The sequence below is a fragment of the Cyprinodon variegatus genome, unplaced genomic scaffold (assembly GCF_000732505.1).
Source record: "Cyprinodon variegatus isolate N-32 unplaced genomic scaffold, C_variegatus-1.0 Scaffold1162, whole genome shotgun sequence".
NCBI lineage: Eukaryota > Metazoa > Chordata > Actinopteri > Cyprinodontiformes > Cyprinodontidae > Cyprinodon > Cyprinodon variegatus.
This window is the reverse complement of record NW_015151615.1, coordinates 130,680-155,665: the sequence shown is the minus strand read 5'-3', so window position 1 is coordinate 155,665 and position 24,986 is coordinate 130,680. Positions and strand designations below refer to the sequence as shown.

General features: G+C 38.8%; 1 protein-coding gene across 4 annotated transcripts in view; it reads right to left on the bottom strand.

Moving 5' to 3' along the window:
• Positions 1–633: 633 nt before the first annotated feature.
• Positions 634–24,986, bottom strand: part of uso1 (USO1 vesicle transport factor) — a 29,233-nt gene continuing 4,880 nt past the window's right edge. Inside the window, exons 4-26 of one of the 4 annotated variants that reach the window (XM_015400930.1) lie at positions 21,259–21,335; positions 21,011–21,022; positions 18,620–18,720; positions 18,423–18,525; positions 18,214–18,269; positions 17,984–18,104; positions 16,415–16,593; positions 16,166–16,306; positions 15,865–15,953; positions 15,616–15,770; positions 15,330–15,535; positions 15,205–15,225; positions 10,992–11,102; positions 9,381–9,499; positions 7,581–7,762; positions 7,385–7,506; positions 7,163–7,301; positions 5,874–6,037; positions 5,192–5,254; positions 3,580–3,678; positions 3,392–3,493; positions 3,068–3,262; positions 634–1,421 (exon numbers count right to left, since the gene is read on the bottom strand). In XM_015400930.1, coding sequence (XP_015256416.1) covers positions 1,353–1,421; positions 3,068–3,262; positions 3,392–3,493; positions 3,580–3,678; positions 5,192–5,254; positions 5,874–6,037; positions 7,163–7,301; positions 7,385–7,506; positions 7,581–7,762; positions 9,381–9,499; positions 10,992–11,102; positions 15,205–15,225; positions 15,330–15,535; positions 15,616–15,770; positions 15,865–15,953; positions 16,166–16,306; positions 16,415–16,593; positions 17,984–18,104; positions 18,214–18,269; positions 18,423–18,525; positions 18,620–18,720; positions 21,011–21,022; positions 21,259–21,335 — 2,626 coding nt within the window. In that variant the 3' untranslated portion in view covers positions 634–1,352. The remainder of the gene's footprint in view (positions 1,422–3,067; positions 3,263–3,391; positions 3,494–3,579; positions 3,679–5,191; positions 5,255–5,873; positions 6,038–7,162; positions 7,302–7,384; positions 7,507–7,580; positions 7,763–9,380; positions 9,500–10,991; positions 11,103–15,204; positions 15,226–15,329; positions 15,536–15,615; positions 15,771–15,864; positions 15,954–16,165; positions 16,307–16,414; positions 16,594–17,983; positions 18,105–18,213; positions 18,270–18,422; positions 18,526–18,619; positions 18,721–21,010; positions 21,023–21,258; positions 21,336–24,986) is intronic. The other 3 variants (XM_015400933.1, XM_015400931.1, XM_015400934.1) reach the window with 3 other exon arrangements.

The following is a 24,986-nucleotide window of genomic DNA, read 5'->3' as shown; positions in this document are numbered from 1 at the left end:
ACCTTAATTTGAAAAATAACAATTTAATGATTTTTAATGACCCTAGGAAACCCTGTTATGAATTTATTATAGAAGCACTTTTATTTTTCTTAATATATTAGGGCAAGTTGCCGTTTACTTTGTTATTATATTGACCTCAATTGTTGCCATTAAAATATACATATTTTTTGAATGTTACAAAAGTAATTAGGTGTCCTCCTGCCCTCTGATTTAGATGTTCAAAGATTTTCCAATGAGTGGCCTATAAAGGGTTACGGGTTGTTGATCAGGTTTGTTTGAACCCTCAGGTCATGGAGACCTGCTCAGTGTTTTCAGGACCAGCATTATGTTTCTGTTCTTTAGCTCTTCACCAAACTTCATGAAGCCACCTGCTCCTTTTCCTCAGTGAGACATTTTTTAGTTGCAGCTTTTCATAAAAACAAGTGTTTACTTTCAGTTTGTTTTCATGTTAAAGGTCATTTGAATGTTCATGTTTCTTATTAAGTTTACCATTTAGTGTATTTTTGGTTCTTTAATTTCTTGTACAGCGATCTGAATGACAGAATGAATTATGACACATAGTAAAATGACCTTTTTCCATGTCAGCAATATCAAACCGATAACAAGAAAGAGTCTTTGATGAAGATTTAGTAAAATTTTATTTATCTACAAATATTTTTCCATACGGCATACAGATAGATCATTAATTTTTCTCAAGGTGGCTCTTAAGTTGATAAGTTACAGTATCATACAGAAGCTGGATGCCAGAACTGCACAAAAAGTTGAAAAAATACGTCTCATTTTCCTCGGTCTTTACATGTTTTCCATCAGTGTTTTGCAGCATATCGTAGAGCAGTTGGAGCCGTCGGGATGAAATGAACAACTGAGTGTTAAGAAACACTAAGATGGTACTGAACATGAAGGAGGAGCAAATCCAAGCAAATCCTGCTGGAGCAAGCAGGAGACTTTAGTGGGAACAGGACGTCCTGTAAAACTCTGTCACACTATGCTACCATTTAAATGCTCCTCAGATTCTCCACATTAACAGTGATAAATTAACCTCACTTCTGTTTTGTGATTAGAACAAATATAACAGCAGAACTAAATGAACAAGGCAGATGAGGAACACGGTGGAGATGAATGCACAGACTAGCTTAAACATCTTTTTTCCATCTGAAACTGGAAGATCAGCCTCAACTCGAACATGAAAATGTCCTAAACTCAACGTGCTCGTGTGACGCGACCGATTACAGGAAAACAAAGACAGCACGGCAGCTGGAGGAGAAACTGGATCAGTGAAGACATTCTAGTCCCATTCCTCCGTCTCTCAGGTGTGGAGTCTTTTCTTCTCTTCTTTCTGTAGTGTTTTCTGCCTAGTCTTCATCTTCATCCTCCTCGTCAGATGTCTGGTCCCGGGCATCGATGTCGTCTTCATCTTCCACCTGTAAGGGAAGGGTCACAGTCTAACTAAAGATAACAGACAAAAACAAGGCTGAGTCACCTGGAAGCCCACTGTGTCACTGCTCCGCACGTCAGTGACTAAAGAAGAAACACCAGTGAGGCGAGTAGCCCGATATGTCACCTGGTAGAGAGGATGTGATCATAGCTCTCTGGGCTTTCTGAAGGGCTCTCCTGTTACCAGTTTAAACATCTCTGGTTGTTTGAAAGGAAAATAATAGTCTATAGTGTATAGTCTAGTAAATAGTTTGACTTGATCCAAATGCAGTTTACTTTTGCTGATTAAACCAGGGGTCTTCAACATTTTGAAGACCAAGCACCTTCAAACTGATGGCGAGATGGAGCGGGGACCCCCTAATTATATATATTGCATGAGATCATTTTATATCAAACTGGTCCTATAGTCACTCTATTACAGATGGAGTCAATTAACAAAGTAATTTCTCCCTGGGATTATTAAAGTATTTCTGATTCCTGGTTGATGGAACAGGTGTTGTGAATAAAACGGTGCCCAGCTTGAAAGATCTCCTGTGTGTTGCTGAATGTTTGCATTGATGACTGAAAGACATCTTCTGCCTCCATTTATCTGTTTACTACAGTGTTGAATTCATGTTAATGTGGATTTAAAGACATTTCAATTCAAAAATTGCAGGGGGGAATATGAAAAGAAAGTAATCAAGCAAAACTTTCGAGACGCCCATGCAGTACCTCCTAGGGGTTACAGTACATACGGCCAGGTATTATGAAGGGCATACGTTGTTTAAGCTGTGCAGAGATCAGATCATTTTAGCTCAACAGTTTCAAAGAAGAAGAAAAAAAAATACTAGATTAAGACTAGATTTTTATATTTCTATCCTGGTTTGTAATCCATGTGTTAAACATTAGCTCTGGGGGAACAGAGCAGCTCTCCTCTCTGCTCTGACTGCATGCAGGGCTTTAAGGACAGGGCAGCATTTAGAGAAGCAGTGAGGCTCATTAATGATGGCTGCTTTCAGATGAAGTTACTAAACGTCACCAGTTTTGTCTCTAATCACTTAAAAAAAAAGAAAAAACTTGCTAAAGGAGCCCAGAAAGTCCCCAAATATAGCAACAACATGTCAAAGTTGGTAACACTGGGAAAGTTAACTCTCTTTTTAAAAACACATTAACATTTCCTGATATTTAAATTGATTTTAAACTCCGATTATGATTAGAACAAATATAAAGAATGCTAAATGCTTTATATTTTCTTATTCTTTTGAAGATTTGAAGATGTGGTTGCTCTGATTTTGCTTTGGCGGTGCATCCCCATTAATTACATGAAGCCCTGGTACGGCACACCCAATGTATCAAACGGACAAGGTGGTAGGAAAGAAGGACGCAAGGCAGAGAGAAAGGAACTAACTAAGGAAAGCAGCGAAAAATGAAGGTAACTAGAAAAGAAAGAAGGTAAATAGAAAACGTATAGGTAGAGCTCTGAACCTTTAATATGGAGGAACGACACACCCTGATGACTCAATAGGTGTTCAGAAAAGCAGCTTTATACTCCCAAACACTAAGTATGTGATCCTGAACTCATCAACTATGAGGCTCAGGGTAGTAAATAACATCAGTTTCTTCTTATTCCAACTCTCAGCAGTAGTTTTCTTACCGTCTCTCCAAGGTCTTTGAGTTTCTGCTTGAGGCTGTGGATTTTCTGGTCCTGGTCTGCGAGCAGCATCAGCAGGTCGTCCTGCTCCTTCTTGGACTCTTGGACCTCGGTCTGCAGCTTTGACTTCTCCGTCTGCAGGATGGCCACTGTGCTTGTGGCTGAAGCCAGTTGCTTCTCCAGTTCTGATCGACTTTCCTAAAAACAAAGAAATATAAATCCCAGAGAAGAGATTTAAAGAGAGACATGGTTTGAAGGAAGGACACAGTGCTGTTTATTTTTTTTTAATGGTAAAACAGAAGAGAAGTTCACAGTTTGCTAACATACCTTAAGGCTCTCCATCTCAGACGTCTGAGCTGCCAGTCTGCTCTCCAGTTCTGCCTTGGCAGCATCTGAGGAGCTGTCACTAGGGGGCGCTGTGTCAGAGGACTGACAGATAACAGGCTCTTTCATTAAAACAGCTCAGTTTGACGTGCTTTAAAATGATGTCACATGATTGTTTTTAGGATCTTTACCGCTGATTCAGCTCTGCTCAGCAGCTCCTGCCTCTCCGTCTTTAGATGGCCGATTTCTGCCAGATGGGTCTGAACCTGCTTCTTTAACGCCTCCAATTCCTGGAACAGGAAACACCAAATAAGACAAACTGCTGGGGTGCTCCTTAAGGCTGATTTATACTCAGACACCAGGTCGTCTGTTGCAGTGAATGCAAATGTGCCGCTGCCACAGACACTCTGCTGCACCTCTCCCAAATTGTAGGTGACCACAGGAGGCCTCTGATTGGTCAAATCTACATCTGCTCTACACTATGGGTATTTCCTGTTTGGTACCTTACCAGCTTGCTTTGTTTGTATGACCGCCATTGTGGAAAACTACTCGTGAAGTTGGACCAGCTAGAAGAGCGAGGTGCGTGAGAACGCTGGGACCCTTTTTCCACCTGGATCCCCGCTCTTTTTCGCCCTCATGTCCCTCCTTTATCGCACAAACTTGCCCCCACTTCCTCACCGCCTCGGCCATATCTAGACCCACAGCTAGTTCCTGATTGTCCCTCTTGGGTTGTGACGTGGAATAACATAGTGTAGACCACGTTTCAATATTGGGCATAAATCAAAAATGTCTGCGACAAGTTCACTGCGACACACTGCTGAGGGAGGATAACCAGCCCTTTATGGTGATATTATCCTAATGATACGTTCACAAGGCCTGCTGAAAATAAAGTGAATGACAGTGAACCAGAAAGTGGAGCTACAGGTCCATTAAGCTGTTCCACTGGTATTTCTATTAAGAAACTAACTCTGTTGGCACTGCCTTTGCACTGTTCAGCCTGAACTGTAGATCCTCAGTCATTCACATCCATTGCTTTGGTTTTAAGGTGTCTGTTTTTACACAATTCCTGGTTGGGGATTTTTGTTTTCCCAGAATAAGTGACTTTTTCTTCAGGGGTTAACCTCAGTCACCATTACTGAGGATCCCTGAGAGCCTTGAGCCTTCAGATACAATCACATCTATCTTTTTGTACATCTGAACTAAAAATGTCTTTGCTTCAGAGCAAAGTGGAAGCAAAGTCATACGTGTCGTTGTACTCACCAACCCAGCCGTAAAAGCTGACTGTAACGAAGTCTTTCCAGGAGGAAGCTGAATTTATTTTAACTGAGATCATTTGTTACAGTAACGCCACTCTGCTACTTTACATTAGGATAATTATTCAACAGCTTTCTCTTATTTGGAGAAGCCTCCAACGGCTCCTCTGAGTTTACTGGGCTAATAAAGCCAAGCAGTTCTGCCCCTCTGTTTTTGTATGACTAAACATGGCGGAGTTATGCCAGTTTTATTTAGATTTTTTAGCCTACTTCAATTTGTCAAACAGGTTCCTTTGATGGGATTTCTTGATCCTTTCGCTACGGCAACAAAGAGCCTTTGGAAGTGATGCAATGGGTCGTAAAGATTACTTTTGTTGCTTGGAAAAAAAACATTTTATGTGATCTTAAATACTTAGGCTGGACAATTTTGGTCTTCACAAATCATTTAAACAGGCAAATCTAATTTCTTTACTAAACTAATGCTTTGGTATCCTAATGCCACCCCTGATGTAAATTGATTGATGTTTCTGAGAGAGGTCATTAATCCCACCTGGAGAAGCTCAGAGTTGTCTGATCCTCCTGCTGGAGCCTCTGCTGTTTGGGCTGCCGATTTCTACATGGAAACAAACAGTCATGTTAACTCCACATGGTCACAAATATGCACAAAGGAAGCCACACCAGGTCCAGTATGAATCCAAAGCCTTAAATGATCAATTGCTCTGCTTTCATGGATATTAAAGGAATCATCAGGAAGGAATGAGACTTCAATTAAAACCTGCAGGAAAATCCAGGGTGTGAAAATTGCTTTTTTTTTTTTTTAAAAAGCCAACAAGTATCTGCCAATATCACCATGGTGATGAAAGCTACTCTTACCCATGGTAATATTACATATTTTATTTTAAAACTTAAAACTCCAACTTCCAGAAGTTGCAATCGACTTAGATTCATCGCATAGACCTGTTTCCATCTGTACCGTCTAACAACCTTTTTAACAAGTTCACATATTTTTCTGGTAGATAATTTCAAAAAAAAAAAAAAAAAAGGTAATTCATTTGTCTTTTTCATACATATCAAGTTTGGGAAAATAAAAATTATTTCCCTGCTACCTAAATATTCAGAAAGGGACTTTAAACCAAATTTATGTACATAATACAAACCAAAAACAAAGTTTAATTCTAGAAAACTTTTAGTGAGCCATTAGAGGCCGGCATGCTCTCTGACGTGTTACTAACCAGGCTGTCGATGAGAGCATCCTTCTCCCCGAGCTGTGTCTGCAGGACTATTTGCTGCCTCCGTAGCTCCTCCAGCTCCTCCCTGAGCTGAGACAGCTCCTCCGTCTGCAGCCCGTTCACCTGAGATTCTCCTTGGTTGTTGGACTGACTCTGATTTTCCTTCCCTGAACACAAAAACAACCAAAATCAGTTCAATATTATATCAACATTTATGTTTTAAAAAATAGAATATTTTTTGAGCTGATTCTGAGTGGAATCACCATGAATTCAACCCACCCTCCTCCTGTGTCACTTAATTTTCCTTCACTAAAAACAAAAAGGGTATTTTTTCAGTTCCTCCTTTCCTTAATTTTAACGGCTCTAGGAGGAAAACTCGGATTCGACTCTCAGATGATTTCTCTTATGAAAGTACAAACCTTTAATGGGATTTTATTAGATTTTTTTGGGCTGTAACTCACAATTATTTAAGAATCGATTAATCTGTCGATAATTTTTTTGATTAATCGATTGATAATCTGACAACCAAAAGTTCCTTAGATCTTTTTCACAAATGAAACCACATAAAACTGAAATGTTTACACTTAAGGAATCCTGGATATAGCATACTGACAGACGAAAAAGTATTTTTTTTTACTTAAATGAAAAATGTTCACATATTTTTTTTTTTACAATTTTGATATAATTACTGCTCTAAGTGGGTCGATCTTTCAGCTAAAGGCTTGTTTTTGCGTCTCTAAACTCCATTAACGATTAATCAATTACTAAAATATTTGACAATTATTTCGATAATCGATTGATCACAATTAATCGGATTAATTTTCTATTCTTTTGTCATAATCTTTAGTATTGATATAAAAGAAAACAAAGATTTAAAAGCATGTAGAGATAATAGAAACTGATTATAAAATAATATCACAGTTGCATATTGTATTCATATTATGAAGCCCTGGGATAAACCTTTTAGAACGGATCACTTCACAGGTTGTTTGCAGAGATTCTATCCACATACTTCTGGGAGTCTGATGCAAAGCTGTTCTGGGATTAAGCTCTTCATCTGGGATATATTCCTAGAAATGGCTGATTTCTTTGTTGGTTGGTTGTCGCTGTCGAGCCCAGGTAAAACGTGCAGCTAATCAGAATATTAAAAGGATTTCTAAGCTTAACCTAGAGATTTTTTTCAGGGTTAAACTTGATCATGTTGAAGCAGAGAACATAAACCCTGCAGGACTGAATGTCCAGAGAACCAGTGGAGAGAAACGACATTCTTGAAGACAAACAGAAGATCTCACCTAATTTGAGCTTGAGGATGTTGTACTGGTCCTTGTGCTGCTGAATCTGAGACTGCTGCTGGCTGATGGTAGCTTGCAGCTGTTCTGTCTGGTTAGTCATCGATGTTACTTTCTCTTTCAGCTCCTGAATCTGAGTGTCCTGAACATCAAATGGACAAAAAGACATTCAGACAAAGATGCAACATCTTAAACCTGAGGAACAAACATTACCATTATATTTACCTGTTCTCTGATCAGCTCTTTATACTGAGTTATAATATTATCATGTTGCTCTAATGTCTTCTTCACCTCTTCTTCCTTCTTCTCCTCCTCGGAGGACTTGTGAACAGCTTTGGTGATCAGACCTGTGCGCAGCAGAGAGAAATCTTTCATTTTCTACAGAAACTCTTCGGATAACGCCTTGTGGACGAGGACGGACCTTCCAGATCTTTGACCAGCCTGGTGAACTCGTGGTCAAACAGCATCTGCTCCGGAGACGGGAAAACCGGCTGTGGCTTCAGCGCCGCCCGGGAATACAGCTCATGTTTGGTGATGAAGCCGAGCTTCTCCACAAAGTTTTCCTTCCCGATGCGTTTCTCTATCAGCTGCTTTAGCTTCTCCCTGAACCAGAAGATAAAGAAAAATCAGAAAAGAACATTTCTATGCAAAGGCCTGCAGCTGTCCCACAGTTCAGTACATCTCACTCAGTGAAACGTGCCTCTAAGTTAAAAGTTTAGAGGTAACATCTCCTACTGGGTCCAAATTTAATCAAAGCTCAGGACAAATTATTCTACAGTTCAACTTTAAATTTCACACCATTAGCTAAAAGCCAATTAATTCAAACCTTCTTAGAAATATTGATTAACATAAAGAATGACCTTTTAGCTTCTAAGGAGGTGGAAAAATAAACAGTCTGCAATGCATCATTAGGGATCTTACCCTAAGTGATGATAAAATGTTTAAGAATGTAGATTCTAAGAAACAAACAGGACCTGACCTCACCAGGAGAGATTGACAGACTGAATGAACAAGACCCATTGCTGTCTGTGGATAATGTTCCTCCCTTTATTATAAATAAATGAGAATGGTGCGACCCCCCCTCTGAAGTTACAGTGATTTTAAATCTGTTAAATAATGAGAAATAATCCAAAGATATGTCTGTGGTAAACCTGTCCTTTCTGTGCTTCGAGAGCAGGAACTACGTTTATAAACGTCAAGTTTTTTTGTGCTTGGACTGATTCGGTGTTTTAATGCATTGAATCTATTAGGCTTAAACATTTTCATAAAGTTTGGACCTTGCTTAACTTTTTAACAGAAAACCCAATCTGATTACAGTGCTGTAATAGTCGTGGGTTCACCCAAACCACAGAGGTAGCTCGCCTTTACAAATTATCTGTATTCCCACCATATTAACCTGAGTTTAACAGATTAACATGTCCGTCCTCCACCAGACAAACTCTGAGCTGCATCTATTTTGAGCATCAGCTCTTGTCTTCTGTTAAAAGGTTTGTTTAAAAGTTTTTTTTTATCTGCAAATTGGCTGAACTCTTCTTACTGTAATGGGAGTTGCATATTACTGATGTTTTACACCTATTTCTTTTCACATGCGAGTAAGTTGGGCATTTCTAATTATTCTCCAGGTAGATTATGTTTCTTGTGATTAATTAGCTGTAATTCTACTTAAGGTTTCACTTCTTCATAACACTTCTTAGACTTAAAAACACTAAAAAACAAACATGTAATGATTAGATATACATTAAATTGTCCCTCTTTTTAAGAAAGAAAAACCCACAGTGGTCATGGAAATAACTTGAATCTCACAATATAAATAAAAATTCTATGAAAATGAACAAATTAAAGTTGGTCATCAATCATGATTTAAGAGAATGATCTAAAATTAACTAATGAAACAGGCCTTGGAAAAAGAAAATAATGTGGCCAAATCAAGGTGTGCCCACTAATTAGCATCAATCAGTGGGCTAAAGGTAAACATTGAGCTGTCTGGTGACATGGTGTGTATCACACCCAACATGGACCAGAGGAAGAGAAGTTAAGCGTTGTCTCAAGAGGTTAGAAAGAACAACAATTTTGTGTATCAGTAATTTTTCCATGTTTGTAATGAGTAATTTAAACTGGATTGTCAGAAATAAAATTATTCATTCAACACTTAGTAAAAACTATACCTGCCAAGTGGATAGTAAGTAAATTCTGTATATCATCTACATGCAAGGACACTTACTTTGTATAGTTTTCCAGGGAGTTGTCGTTATAGAAGATGCAGATACCAAGCAGGAGCGCACAAAGACCCTGCACCAATCGCTCATCTTCTCCCAGATTCTCTGAGATCTGAGCCGTAAGCTGCAGAGGTCCATACGTCAAGGATTTATTCCAGAAAACTCTTTACGGTAAAGCTTTAAAAGAACTATACCTCCCATCATACTGAGGAATGGTCCTGCTTTAGATTAATGGGAGAGATTAAAAAACAAAGACTGGACACAAACATTTAATTCAAAGGTTTAGATCAGAAGTCACGGATTAGCGGACCTCGGTCCGGATCTGGACCAACCTGCTGGCTAATCCTGATTTAAAACATTTATAAATTACTGCATGCTGTCCGACGACAGTGTCTAATTTCACTTGTGGTGCTTCTCCTGAATGCTAAAGACCTCCAGAACGAACAAGGCTACACGTCATATAAATGATCCAATGAGCTGCTGTCAGTCTGGGTTACTTCTGCTGCTGCTTTTAGACACAGCAGGCAAACCTGTGGCAAGCCGGGCGATGGGAAAGAAGGAGAAGATGATGAGAAAAAGAGAGCAGAGAAAGTGTGGACTGCTGGAAGAACTGTGGTGAACTGGTGAAAGAAAAGTGAAATGGCATGCTCAAAGATGATCCTGAACATTTAGAGCATGTTTGGCTCAATCTACTGTTGTGAAGCAGGATTCTCCACCATGAACAGAATCAAAAAATAAATAATATATATGGATCCAGGCTCATAATGAGCACCTTGGTATGTGCTTTAGAATGACTTTGTCTCCATTCAAACCCAGGTTTAAAGCCTTGCAGGGCAGCCTAAAGCCCACTGTTTTTTTTTGCTTTTCTTTGTCTGTCTTAATGAGAGCAGTCAGTTCAGGTGTTTTATAAAATATGTGCATCAGGAAATTGTCTCTAAACAAAACTGAACGATGGCTGTTCTCTACTTAAAAAACACTTTCGATTTTGAAATGGAAAAAAATGTTATTTTTATATATATATATATATATTCTTTTTTATTATTATTTAAAAAGTGAATGTATAACATGGATGCATAAACACCTCATTTTATTTCAGTGTTAAATATTGTCTAAAGTAACAGACTATAATTAAAAATGTCTCTGGACTTTCACTGGTTGATGATTGTCTTTATTCGGACCCTGCTGATTTTTAACTGCATAAAATGTGCGTTGTGGATGTTATGGGTGGGGGTGGCTATTCTGTTTTATACTTAAAAGAGCACGTTTCCCTTCACACATCCGGTTTACTACAACTCTACATGCATCTTTCTGATGGGTTAATTCACTTCAAATTTATTTCCTTCTGTTTTATCATTTTCCTACCTGACCAAGAGTTTTGCTAGTAACATCATTGCCACCAGTGCAGAGATCTATGCATGTAAGTAGAAGCTCTTTTTTCAATAACATGCAAATACCTAAACATCTAAATGCTCATTATTAGTACAGAAAAAAAATCAAATAAAATCAACATACTGATTGAAAATTCAAAAAAAATAAAGATCGGAATTAAATTTTTTTGCAAAACAGTTTAGACCTGATCTGAAGTTAAAAAACAACTCACACAATGTTAAGGATACGAATGGGACATTATCCTGGTTGTGTAGGAAGTGTGTGACAGCGATGGGACAGTTGCTGATCCATGTGCAGAGCAGCATGAGGAGGCCCACTCTGGTCTGAACTTTACTGCCCTGCAGAGAGAGAAAACAGACCAAACACATTTACAGACGGAAGAATCCAAGAATAAAACCTTCTCTAAAATATTTCCCATGCATTATTCTTTGCAGAAGCATGGTTGAATGAGGGCTAGCCTCTTAAAGTAAGAACATTGAATAAAAAAAATGTTTTATGTAAAAATCAAAAAAGGTTCATAAGAAAAAAAGAAACAAAAGATATTAAACTAATTGATAATCCCATCATATGGGAGGTAAATCAATGAGACTAAATAAACTACAAATTTCCATTTTCCAAGTTCAGTTAATATAAAACAAATCTTGCAAAGGCATTATTAGTTAAAATGGTTATAATTGGTTAAAGCAGACATAAGAAAATTAGCTATCTTATGAAGGTTAAGTTTAAATTGAAAGCATGCAGACCTAGTTTGGCTTCCCTCAGATGTTCCACTGGCACATCATTTTTAATGTATATTGTTTCTGGTTTTATATATTAAAATACAATGTAAATCACGTTAAATTTGTATGAAAACATGCAGATGAAACGTGACTAAATGTCCTTTTAAGGAAATTAAATTGGAGTGGATTAATTCAATCGGATTATAATCTGTCCTCTTTTAAAAATAATCATTTTATGGAGTAAAGGAGCTAGTTTGTTTGTGAAAGCTGTAATGAAAATAAGCTGCTTTTCATGGAGATGTGATGAAAAATGTTGCTTAAGTTGCAGCTTCAGCCTGTGAATCAGCTAATGCAAGAAATGACCCAAAGCTCTGCATGCTTTAAAGCAAGGAGGGAAAAAATGTAATTCTGCAAAACAGAGGCTGACAAGCATCTACAGAAATATTAGCAAAGTGCAATGAGAGAAATAAAACTTATTTTGGAATTACAACAATTTAGAAAAGTCACCTTCTCAGCTTTTGCCTCCGAATGTGAAGTAATGCAAAAATGAGGAAAACAGAAAATAAAAGACAAGTAAAAATGGCAAATTATAATGCGTTTGTTTGATTGGGGTTGATCTAGGAGTTTAAAGGTGATTTACATAAACTCATTTCAGAATAGGGTGGAGTGGGGGTCTAGTGGTTAGGGCATAGAGCTTGGAATCCTGAGGTTGTGAGTTTGAAACCCACTCCCTCAGAATGCCACTCTGGGGTGCGTTCGAATTTTTGGGATGCGTCCTCTGAAGGCCAGATTTGTAGGCCAATTACGTCATAGTGCTGTGCTGAGGCCGGGTCAGATTCCAAGACTCGCGGCCGACAAATGCGTCCTTCTTTTTGCCAGATTTAAAGGATGGGTCAGCTGTATCCTCCGTGGCATTGGATATCCCAGGATTCATTGCGAGACCAAGCAGCCCAGCTGAACAGAGGTGAATATTGGAAGTTCAGTTTAATATGATATAAGTATGTGAATAGTTCAGTCTGAAATTAATGTAAATTGTTGTTTTAATGGTTATTGAGTCAGATATGTGGCGGTAATGTTTGATTCATCTAAAGGTTTTTATCTGTTACTGTGTAAATTAGTTTGGCTGTAATTTAAAGACAGATTCTAATATATCTGCAGTGTGGGGACTATAAACCTGATAGGATTTTTATTTTTTAATTGCTTTTGTGCTATTTTGCACAATTTCCTTAACCAAGTATTTTTGTTGAAAAGATTTTGCAGATATATTTTTATACATACATAGTTTAGATTTACTTATATCTTTACCCCTTTTATAGAATAGAATAGAATAGAATAGAATAGAATAGAATATCCTTTTTTATTACAATGGGGAAATTCTGGTGTTTACAGCAGCAAAAGATTATAGGAAAAAAACGGTCACACAAATGGGGGTTTTTAGAAAAATATATAAGAATAACATAATAGAGTCAAAAGATAATAAAATACTGTACAGTAAAGGGTTTTAGGAATATAAAAACCTGTGCACCTGGAGAATAAATAACCAATATAGAGCCTTGGACATTTAACTGACTAAGGGTCATATCATTTGCTTTTATTTGTTGATGCTCCTGGTGGTCGTCACCTCTATTCCAGTCTGTATTCTCATGAGTGAAGTTTTTGTTCACTTTACAATAAAAACTAAAAAAGAACCAGTTTTGAAAAGTTCAGTATTAACTTCTTTAATTGCTTTGTGTCAACTGTCATGCTTGCTAAGCGACTGTTTGAATTCACAGCTAAAACTCTTTCAGTCTCCTTATTTTCACAGACTTTAAAGGATCCAGTCCAGGTAGGCGGCGTCCTTGGAAGATTCAGCCCATGAATTTAAATGCACCATGGGACCCGATTGCTCTCTGGGGATGCTGCCCAAAGGGGATGGATTAAATACAGAGAGTTCATTTCTCATTTCTAAGTTCATTGTGAGATCAATAAAGTTACATTTATTTTTATTATTCAGCATGCTACACTAAGAAACTTACAGCTTGTTACACATGCCACAAAAACTGAGAATATTTCTCAAGGTGGCGAGAACAAAAAAGGTTTGTTTTGGTTTTATTTATGCTCATCCCCTGTAACTTATAGCAAACCTGCAACAAAATCATCAGGACATCAGGGTCAAAAGCCATCAGTGAAACTTTGGGACCTTCTCCCACAAATGGAGGTTCTCTAGGGAGACGCTGGCTTACCAAAGGTACCCCAAGAGCGCATCAATGACCAAGAGTTCACAACATCTAAACCGCTGCAGTTCACCCCTGCATTAGTTAGGGTCAGAGGTCACATTGCTGCAAAAATGGCCTTTATGGGAGAGTTCCATTATCTCACAGCTACATTTTTTTTGGGAAAATTTTTTAGCATTGACTCGCCATCTGCAGCTAATAATATCTGTGAGGCAGCCACCTCATCATCATCAGTTTGCTCTGGGTACATAAATCAACAGATTATGATGACGTGGGTATAATACACCATTGAGAAGAGAAACTGTGCATCAGTACCGATGGAACCACGACTCCTCCTCTCTAGCAGAAACTCCTGAAGAAAAGTGTCCTCTCATTACCTAATACTGCAGCACAATGACCCAAAGCATACTGACACCCAAGTGGCCTGAGAGGCAACAATTTAAGATTTTTTCTAAGTGGCCTAATTAAATTTTAAAAGGAAACTCCTTAGGATGTTTTGGCATCAACTAAATGCTCAAACACCTGCCCACTAATTAAGACAATTCTGGAAAAGAACAGCAGAGACTAATTTTCACCAGGTAGAAGTTCTTGGGTTTTATTTTTATATATATATATATATATATATATATATATATATATATATATATATATATATATATATATATAGTTTCAGACTCTCTTTTCTGTTGGAAAGAAGCTATAAAAGTTCATAAATACCGCTTTAATATTCCTGCCATCATGTCTCCCAGCTCTGCTCCACTGTGTGTCTTAGACATAAACACAAGGTCGGCTCACTGAATGCTTACATTAAAAAATAGAAAACCTTCCCTGATTATTGTAACCGTATCAAATTCTGGCATTAAAAAAGCTCTAAAGATAAAGCACTTATAAGGGTATAGGTGAACACATTTATGGCTGACTACAAGCAAGAGAAAATCTGAGTCTAGAAGTTTTCAGTGTGTCAAAGACCTATGATGGGGTTTAGAAAAAGACAAGCAGCTGTCACGCCTAAAAGCCCACTTAAACTCGACATCATTCACAGTAAAGAAGAGTATTTCTTCCCACTGAGGTTCTGTTGGAATCTAAAAAACAAACTTGGGATGTTTCTTCTGTTATCCTAAGAAGCATTTTAATGTTTTAGAAAGAACAACAACAGTTAAAGTTTCTAACTGGAAGAGGAAAGACCCCAGATTAGCAGCAGCACACACTTCCTCAGACAGATAAGAGCTGGTAGCACAGAAATAATCCAGGTCAGCTGTTAGACGACGACTACCACCACAAACTTATTCAATTGCTCTCCTCTCAACCTCTCTTTGTGTCCTTCATGCATTTCAGTATGCTCTCTGGACCCGGCTGGTCAGTTAGGGGCAAAGCAAGGCACTAAAAGGTTAAAGGGAAGCAAGTTGAACCCCTACTATTCAGGCCAAGCCAAAAAACGACCAGCACAGATACCACCCGACGACTCAAAGCACACACAAATACACACACTAGAGAGTTACTCTACTCACCCTCCGGACGATCTTATCACCCTGCAAAACCACAGCTTCATTGAGCTTTACATGTCCGTGTCACACCTATGCTACCCAGAAGCCCCAAGCTTGTTAGCGTTATGACAGCAGGAGCGGTGCTCTACCTGAGACAGAATGTTGGTGCACTGCTGCAGCAGAGAGACCGGTGGCTTGCCCAGGCTGGTGGCCAGCTGCACCCTCAGCAGCTGCTCCTTCTGGGTGAGGTTGTCCTGCAAGGCGTGAGCCAAGGCTACGGCAGCGCACCAGTTAGAAAGAGAGTCTGCTGAGAACAGGCCTCCGCAGAGCAGCTGGCCTGCAGAGATGGAGTTGGCTAAAGAAGGAGAGAAAGGGAAGAACTGATAAGAAACAGGGAGTGGTAAAACCGTTAAAGGAGGAGAACTGGAAACCTACCATCGATGGTGGAGGGCAGCAGGGTGGCAACGATCTCCCCCTGACCTTTCTGGTTCTTGTAAAGGAAACACTGGAAGCAGTAAAGGACCGCGCAGCGAAGCACGAACGGTTGCCTCTCGTTCACCATGGACATCAGCAGCACCACGATGGCTGGCCTGAAAAACAAAGATCCACAAACATCCTTAATCATAAACGCTTTGAGTCAGAAGTGGATGGAAGTTGAAACAAATGGAGCAATGGCTGCTTTACCTCGGAGGGTTTGACGGAGCATTGACAGAAGCGAAGTAGTCCTGGTTGACCTGTGAGCCTCTGATAACTTCTGAAACTGTGTTTATGGTCTAAAAGAAATCAGCCAGATGAGTGCACACCCACAGAAACTGGGAGGCTTTTAAAACATTCCCAAATTATTTGGATTTGATGTGAAGGACCAAATATAAGAGCTGCATATATGCAACACTCTGTGTATTGTTGCTCTATCACATTAAATCCAGATAAATTATTTATTTTATGGTGGAAACCTGCATTAAGTAAAATGTTTTGGGATTATTACCTCTGTAAGGATGTCAGCAGGGACACCAGTTGCCATCAGAATGGTGCAGAGCTGCTGCAGCAGGCCACACTGGTACATACACTTCTGACAGCTTGCAGTCGCTCCGGGTGAGTTAACGGGTGACACCATCACTCGCACCAGCTGCCACAACATAAAAAAAATATACAAAAATGAATAAAAACTGTCTTATGACCAGATTTTTAGTCATTTCAATCAGTAGTCCCATTAAAGAGATGGTCGATACTTTACCTGAAGCATGAGGTGGAGGTTTGTGACTTTCTGTGCAGACCAGCCGGAGTTATCATCCCCCACTTCAAACCAAGGCTTCATCCTCTGGATGTAGGAACCCTCCTTAAAGAAGTTCTGGTTGGAGCTGTTGTTCTTTAGCAGGTTCAGTAGCAATAACAAACAATCCTCCACCACGATGCCTGGAGAGAGCAGCAACAATGAATCAGAATGTAAAGAAGAACAGGCAGTCTGACTTTAAGTGGCTTTATCAACTGTTTCTAAAGCCCTCCAGGTTTTGTAATGACAATTTTCCACCTTTAAGATGGAGATTGACTGATACAGTTTTTCAAAGCTGATGGTGACATTCATTGATTGCTTTGACATTAGCAATAAAGACAGGCAGCAACAATCAGAACCAAGGGCATCAAGGATGAAGACAAGAAGGAATAGTAGATTTCACCTTTTGCTGATGACAATCATCATATACAACTGATCGGCAACATCTAATCCTTCTCATTTATGGAAACTTAAGAAATCTTTTAACTCCAGGGGAGAATCCAAAGATTCCTGCACCAAATGGAAACAATTGGTGGTCTAATCATTAGTGTCCAGTCCTCAGGGGTCGTTTTATGTTTAATGGTGGCTGATTAACAGGCTTTTGTTGAACTAATCATCTGAATCAGAGCCGTTGCATTGGAGAGTTTTGCCAGTGAAAGACAGAGAAAGTTAGGTTGCTGGGGCACCTCATAGTTCAGTGGAAGTGTGCAGCAGCAGATAGGCTGATCTGTGACAGACCTGAAACTTTTGGTAATTATTTCAACAAAATACACAACCATTATGAAGAGAGCTGATAGAGAACTGATTAGGAGGCTTGTACTCCATATTATAATTCTGTTGTTAGCCATGTGAAATAAATTTATATATTTTTTCAATCTAGAGCCTGTTTCGACCATATTCAATTGACTCATAACGTAACGTTCAAAGATGTTAAAGTTTTGTTTATATGATTTAAGATGAGTAGAGCAACCAAAAAAAAAGTTCTACTGCCATGACCTATGGCAATGCTAGCATGAGCGGCTAACTTCCCTCGAACTACTGAAGCTCTGTACGTGCGAAGATGCTCACTGAAATGTAGCCAATGGAGTTGTCAGAACTCTCCTATTCAATGCCCCGATCTGAATCAATGGCAAAGGAGCAATACATGAATTTTCCCCATTAGGTGAAGCTGCTGACCTCTGTAGATCAAAACAAGATGTGTAACAAGCCAAGCTTCTGTTCATCTCCACTCCATCCAGCTAAGATCATAGGATTATTGCTTATTGGCCGTTTTAAAGCAGGGAAAACATAAATGAGATCTGCCTTTGAGGACTGACTTCTGAAACCACTGTCCTACACGACAGGCAAAAGATCCCTCTCTCTGTACGACATGTTAGAGAATGCTGGCTAAAGAGAATCATACCCATGCATAATTGAACAAAAATTGTTTTGAGTGCATTCATGACTGTAGTGATGTGTACAAATGGAAGTGAAGTTTTCCTTTAATAATCGTATGAGAAAAAAAAATGCATTTTAATCATTCAATAGCTTCACCTCCATCACTGCTGCCCTCTTCTGTGATGATATCTAGAAGACGCTCAAAGGCGTTCTCAAATGCCACAATTTTCTGAATGGCTGCGTTGCCTTTGGTCAGCTGCTGAAGCAACAATAAGCCCTGGTGGAGACAAAGCAAACAGAAAGCAGTTCCTTTAGCAGCTGTCGGAGATCCGTTTTTTAAAAAGCTTAATTCCATTTGGGAAAGGCTGAAAGACGGATATGCTCACATCATTACGGATTACTTCTCTTGAGTCTGCCAAAAGGTCCATTAATCTGGAAACACCTGGGAAATTAAACATGTATATTGCTCAGTCAACATATAAACCAAATAAACCTCTTTCCACCTTAATAACTAAAAGATTATATAAGTTGTTGATTTCAGAATAAAGGTCTGAGGTAAGAGCAATGGATTATGAAGTGATGGGGAGACCCTCACCCATAGGGCTGACAAGAATGATCCCCTGCACCTGGACTCCCTGAGTCTTCAGCAGAGCAGTAAGCAGCTTTACACCAGGCCAGCGCACGTGGAAGTCAAACTCCTGTAAAACAAACCAAATATAATAAAGCACTAAAGAATAAACACTGTGGAACTTCTGGAATAAAACTGCTAATGGACCGAAACAGGGTCGGTACCTCCAGGAGGGTGAGGAGTAAGGTTATATTCTCTGAATCCTGGAGGAATTTCTCTGTAAACAGGGTCCCGAGGTCATCTGCCTGCTTCTGCGCATTTTCATCTGTCAAAGGAAAGTCAACAACCATGGTAAGATCTTCTTTAAATAACACAGCAGGAGCCCACTACTACCTCAGAGGAAAGGTTAGGGATCTGCCCCTTCCCGTTTCTGATGTGAAACGCAGTGACAGGTGAAATTACAGGGACGTCACAAGAGACCCAATGAAATAAGTCTGATTACTGGAACAGACTTTAAATGAAAGGAAGACATGAAAGGAGGATGGAAACCAACAGATGAACCGATGGGAGGTTTCATTTGTTGGGGCTTCAGAGTTTCAAGTCACAGAATCAAAAATCCTCCACCAAGGTCTGAACAGCAACATGAAAATAATGGGGAAAAAAAAAACCTTAATGATAATTATGGTAAATAATAAATGGCCTGTACCTATATAGCTCTTTTTCAAGTCAGTGGACTTGATTAAAGCGCTCTACTCTACATTAAGTCATTAGTCCATTCACACACACTGATGGTGGCCAGCTACATTGTAACCACAGCGGCCCTGGGGCTCACTGACAGAAGTGAGGCCACCATACACTGACACCACAAGGCCCTCTGACCACCACCGGAACAGCATCAGAAGTGTCTTGCCCAAGGACACAGGGACTTGAACAGACAACCCTCTGGTTCCAAGGAAAATTCCTTCAGGTGACATCACCGTCGCCCCAGCATCACACATTATTTCCCACATTATTCACAGGACTGCTTGTTTATTTATGTTCCAAATGGAAGTAATCAAACTCTTCACTCATAATTTCCCAATTATCCCAACTAAATAGCAAGACTTTTTCAAATCTATGACAAATAAAAAAAAAACTAGTATTTGCAGCTTAATAACCTGTTGCACCGTCGGTCTAGAATTTCTAGGGACCCACAGCAGTTTCCCACCAAAGAGCAAGGGGGAGCCTATTCGAGAACTCATGAGAACTTCAGCGGATGGTCACGAGAACTTCTGCCTGCGCCAGCAGGAGTAATGGCGCATCTGGAAGATGGATCAAGAGTTGCTAGACATCGAAAGAGAACAGGTTCTGTTAATGGAGTTGCCAAAAAGACAAAGAAGGGGGTGTGTACGGCCCTTGAATCAGACCAGGGATGAGAATGAGGAGTTCTGGCCCGGCACTGAATCAAGAAGGACGACCACACAGACAACCGGAAAGGCATACCAAGGACAGCTGCTTTTTGTCTGCACACTTCCGTTTGAGGTCTGCGTGGGCTTGCGACCGTCAGGATTTTTTTTGGGATGCGTAATGACGGTTGCAGAACCTGTGCGCGGGTGGGCGTGGTCGCACACTTAGACAGATTTGACGGTTGCAGAGGCTATGCGCCAGAAGCATAAATTGGTCTTAAGGCGGTAAAAACAACCTGAAGTGTTTTTGGAAACGATGCTTGAAGCTTAGCTAACCTATTTTAGGCTGTTTAGTCAATTCTATGCAGAACATATCAAGTTCCGTAAGGTTGGATGAAATTAGTGGCGACGATTAAACCATTTGTGAAGAAGGTAACAATACTGTAGTTTGTTCAAATATGTCCTCTCTGTGGGATGAACCTAAAACTTACAAAAGGGAAAATCTGTGGGAACTCCTGATCAGATGCACGGACATATTCAACCAACTGTTTTAAGGTGGAGGAGCAGCAGCTCTACTCATACTTTCCAACATGATTCCAACCTCATTACCATGATAAAGAGTTAGAATGCGGACAGACCGATATTGGGCCAACTTTAAAATTAACTATTCCGGGGAATCCATAGGTTTGACATTAACAGAGAAATTAACAATATAAAAAAAAAACATCTCAGCATTCATGTGAACTGAAAAATAAAGAGTTCACAAAATGATTATTAATCACAATTTTAGAAACTAAACAAAAATAAAAGAATTCATAGTGAAAAAAAGATGGAGAACATTCAGCAGGAAGCACGGTGCGGTTAGTAGAGCATTTGTGTTGTAACCCCAACACCCATCTGGATTTTAGTGAGATCCGTTAAAGTTTTAGTACTTTACTACTTTAATGACCAGCAGACACAATTGCATGGTTTCCTGTGATAGTGAAGGGATTAATTCCTCTGTGAGTGAAGGGTGGAAAGGAGACCAAAATGCTTTCAATTTAAGCCAAAGCTGAGAGACTCTTGTACAAACACAGCTGAGCAATGTTACATAGCGAATAAGACACTGTAAAAAGTGTAAAATAAGCAAGTAAAATAATAATGCACTTATTTCCATATCCCAAAAAAAAGGGAGCATGTGTAACTGGCAGGAGCTGGTGGTTTGCATCATGCACAGAAAAAGATGTTTACCTTCTGATTCATCTGTAGGATTAACACATGAAAGAGAAGAGAGAGACATAAGGCTTTACATGAAGGATTCGCTATCAATACATGGAAGAAGGGATGCAGCCTGAATGTGGTCCAACTGAACACATAAAAAACATAAAACTGGATCCAAGTCCAATTTAGCTGCCACACTCTTAGGATTAGCAACATATTCTGACTAGATTAGCCGTTTTTTCCTGCTCCAGTCTGCTAACAGATAAAACCAGAACTACCTTGTTCCTCCTCCTCATCGTTGCTGATTATGTTGTAGAGTGTGTCTAAAGCGTAGCCCAGGATTTCTGAGTCAGATCTGTTGAATTAAGAGAGAAAAAAAGAGTAAACATTTATTAAAGTTTCATTTTTGAAATGTAACAAAAAAAGATTGTGTATATATATATATATATATATATATATATATATATATATATATATATATATATATATATATACACACACACACACACACAAACTCCAGTACCAAGCTTTTTGTAGGTCTAGATTTAAATAACAGACATCAGGCTTCCTTTAAAACATTTAGGGGAGGTCTATGGGCTGTACAAAATATCTCTATTACATTTTATCACAAATCACTTCCAAATAATGAAATTTCACCTCCTCAGTTACACCTATTTTGAGCTCCTTTCAGGTTCCAAAATGGCTGTAACTGGCCACAACCCATAAACTCAACTCATATAGATGTAAAAATTGTTTCCAAATGGGGATGTAAACAAATAATCGATTTATGATTTATTAGTTTATTAGATTCAAATTAGTTTTATCTGATGAATTATTGACATTCACTTAATATGAATTTCTATTAGCGTTGTAGCGTTAACGTCTTCCACTAAAGGACGCTGCTGCTCAGGCTCAAATGGAGCTTCAAGGATTACATGTGGAGCAAAAACATGAATCAGTCCAGAGTCCAGTCTAGATTATTTATACTGTTTAATGACAACAAGGATGGAGAATAACATTTTTGGTTCCTTTTGTAAATATAAACATTAAATACACCTAAATAGAGCCCATTTAATCGTGCTGCGTGGTAGGGCGGCATCCACTTCTCAGCTAAGCTCGAAATGTGAAGATTATAGGGAAACTTGGAGGGCATTATGCAAAACATTTGTACCATGATAGAAAAAGACATGGTGGCAATGAGGGTAGTAGACAGAGAAAGCTTTAGTATGTTAAAGCACTTCATGGAGTCAATTTTTTGTTCTTAATTGAGCAACTAGAGCCACAAGTTAAAAATCACTGCTAGCAACACAAAGTCTCTCCCAGCAATGAATGCTGGATCATACTAAAAAGAAAAAAAAAAGAGCTACATTACAGTTGGCCTCCACTTTACTGAAACAAAGGGGCAAATAGTCTGACAGTATCTCAGAGTGACAATATGTAAATGAGCTGAGACTATAAAATTGTAAAAATATGAGCATATTGTTAAAAAGCATTTATAGACAGATCCTCAAGGTAAAACCTTGGTTTTTTTGGAAAATTCCTAGTAAATTGATGATATCAATCAGCTTCAGCTATTAATCAGTAAGTTGCCTCCCTACAGCAAATAAATGCACAACGAACCAAAATTAAATAGAGGAGCTAAAAACTGAAATTTTTGCATAACAAACAAGGATGCAGCAAGTTTTTTTCTTAATGGTCCCATTTTTACAGGCCTTAGAGAGTCCCAGATTTTTCAACCTAAATAATTTTCAATAAAATTTCATATACAACTAACATGCAGAACCTTATGACAACAAGTATAATGGACTGTTAATGAAAGCAAATCTGTTGGGTTATCATCCATCTCTGGGACATTGATTCCCTGAGCTATATTGGCAAAAAAGGCAAACAAAAAAATAACATACAGAGAAAGGTGTTTAATGTGCAGCAGATTTTGGTCGCTTTAGTAAAAATATTCATATTCTCTCTTTTATTTTTACTTTTTCAATATGTGAAGATATCACTTATCAACTATAGAGAAAAAAAGACTTAAAGTTCCAACCGAGTGGATTGAGAAGGGCATTATTGAGTTGAACCTTTTAAAACTAAATAAAAACACATGAGATGAAGACCATGCCAACGGTGACATGGCAAAAAAGATAGCAGCACAGATCACAGGTTATGGAAATTAATCTGATCCTAACAGTTACTATTCTGAGGCCTGTTTCACAAAACGAGTTTACTGAAAACTACGTTATCAAACCAGAAATGAAAGAAACTGAGTTTTCTGTTTCACAAAGAGAGTTTACTCAACCTCTATTTCTGTTACCATAGTAACTTTCTCCCCAGAGCTAACCTGGCCAGAACAGGTTTTTCTCAATAAACTTGTGTGCTCTGTTTCTGCACTCCTCAAAGCCAATCTGGTTGTTTTATTTCCTGATTCAGTCAGAGGAGTTTGGTGCAAACACTGAAAAGAAAATCTTTCATGAGGTCTATTAGAGCAATTAGGCATGTGCTTTTGACGAGGCACCAATTAAAGAATGAGCTTAATTAATTTCCAGAGAATTAAATACCTATAGGGAGAGGGCTCTCAGACTGCATACCTTTCATATCCAGAAACTTCTCTTTATGAGCTCTAAAGTTTCACATCACATACATCCACCAGCGTATCAATTATCACGTTTGCAGCATTACACAGGCTTCTTTGACAGATATTTAACAGAACTTGATATCAGTGACAGAAAATTGATGTTTGTGAAACGAGCATTATAGAAAACAACTGCACAGACAAAGAGCCACTTAGTATTTACTGTGTAATGTAAGACAGAAATAAAATGAGGAATGCCATGTTATTTTACCTAAATAGATACTTTGATCCACTACCATTCAACTAATAAACTAGTTTTCCCTGGTATGTTAATGTGGCCAAAACAGGCTATGGAAAACCATTCTGAAATGCATTTGTTTGACTGAACAGTCATTTCTGAAATACATTTTTCCTTTGTCAAAATAGACATTTCAAACTAAATAAAATTTATTATATCTAAATTATTATATCTACATTCAGGGTGTCTAAAAATTAATTTCAGATCATATTCTTACTGTTGCTTTTCATAATTGGTATTACTTTGACTATGAAGAAATGTATTTCAGATATAAATACATATTCAGTAAAGCTGATCAATGTCAAAACGGCCACTTAAAATGTGTAGACAATTTTAAGGTATATAAAGCTTAATTCTAAAGGCTGATTTATGCTCAGAAAACAGGTTGTCTGAGTGTGTGTCAGTGAACGGAGAGACATCCCTGCTCCCTCCGCAGACACTCTGCTGCACCTCTCCATAATTGTAGGTGACCGCAGACAGACAGCCTCTGATAGCTCAAATTCTCATCTGCTTTACACTATGCGTATTTCCTGTTTGGTACCTTACCGGCTTATTTGTATGACCGCAATTGTGGAAAACAACTCGTAAAGATGGACCAGCTAGAAGAGCGAAGTGCGTGAGAACGCTGGGACCCTTTTCCCACCTGGATCCCAGCTCTTTTTGGCCCTCATGTCCCGCCATTGCCGCACAAACTTGCCCCCACTTCCTCATCGCCTCGGCCGTATCTAGACCCACAGCTAGTTCCTGATTGTCCCTCTTGGTTTGTGTCGTGGAATAACATAGTGCAGATAATGCTTCAATATTGGGCATAAATCGAAAATATCTGCAACAAGCTCACTGCGACACACTGCTGGGGGAGGATAACCAGGCCAGTACAATTTTGTTTTTTGACATTATGAAATATTAATTTCTGATCGCAAAACTGTATTTTAGGTAATCGTTTATTACAGTTTCAACTAGGATTGTAATTTTGACAGGACGAATCATGTTTTAGTGATCTACAAATGGAACGACAGAGAGGAGAGTGCTTTTAATAAATGTCCAAATGACCTGCTTTAACAGACTACATATAAACATGCATTAACTTGAGCAGCAATCTTCTTCATCATCTTCCTCTTCTTTGCAGCTTTAGCTCTGCTGCT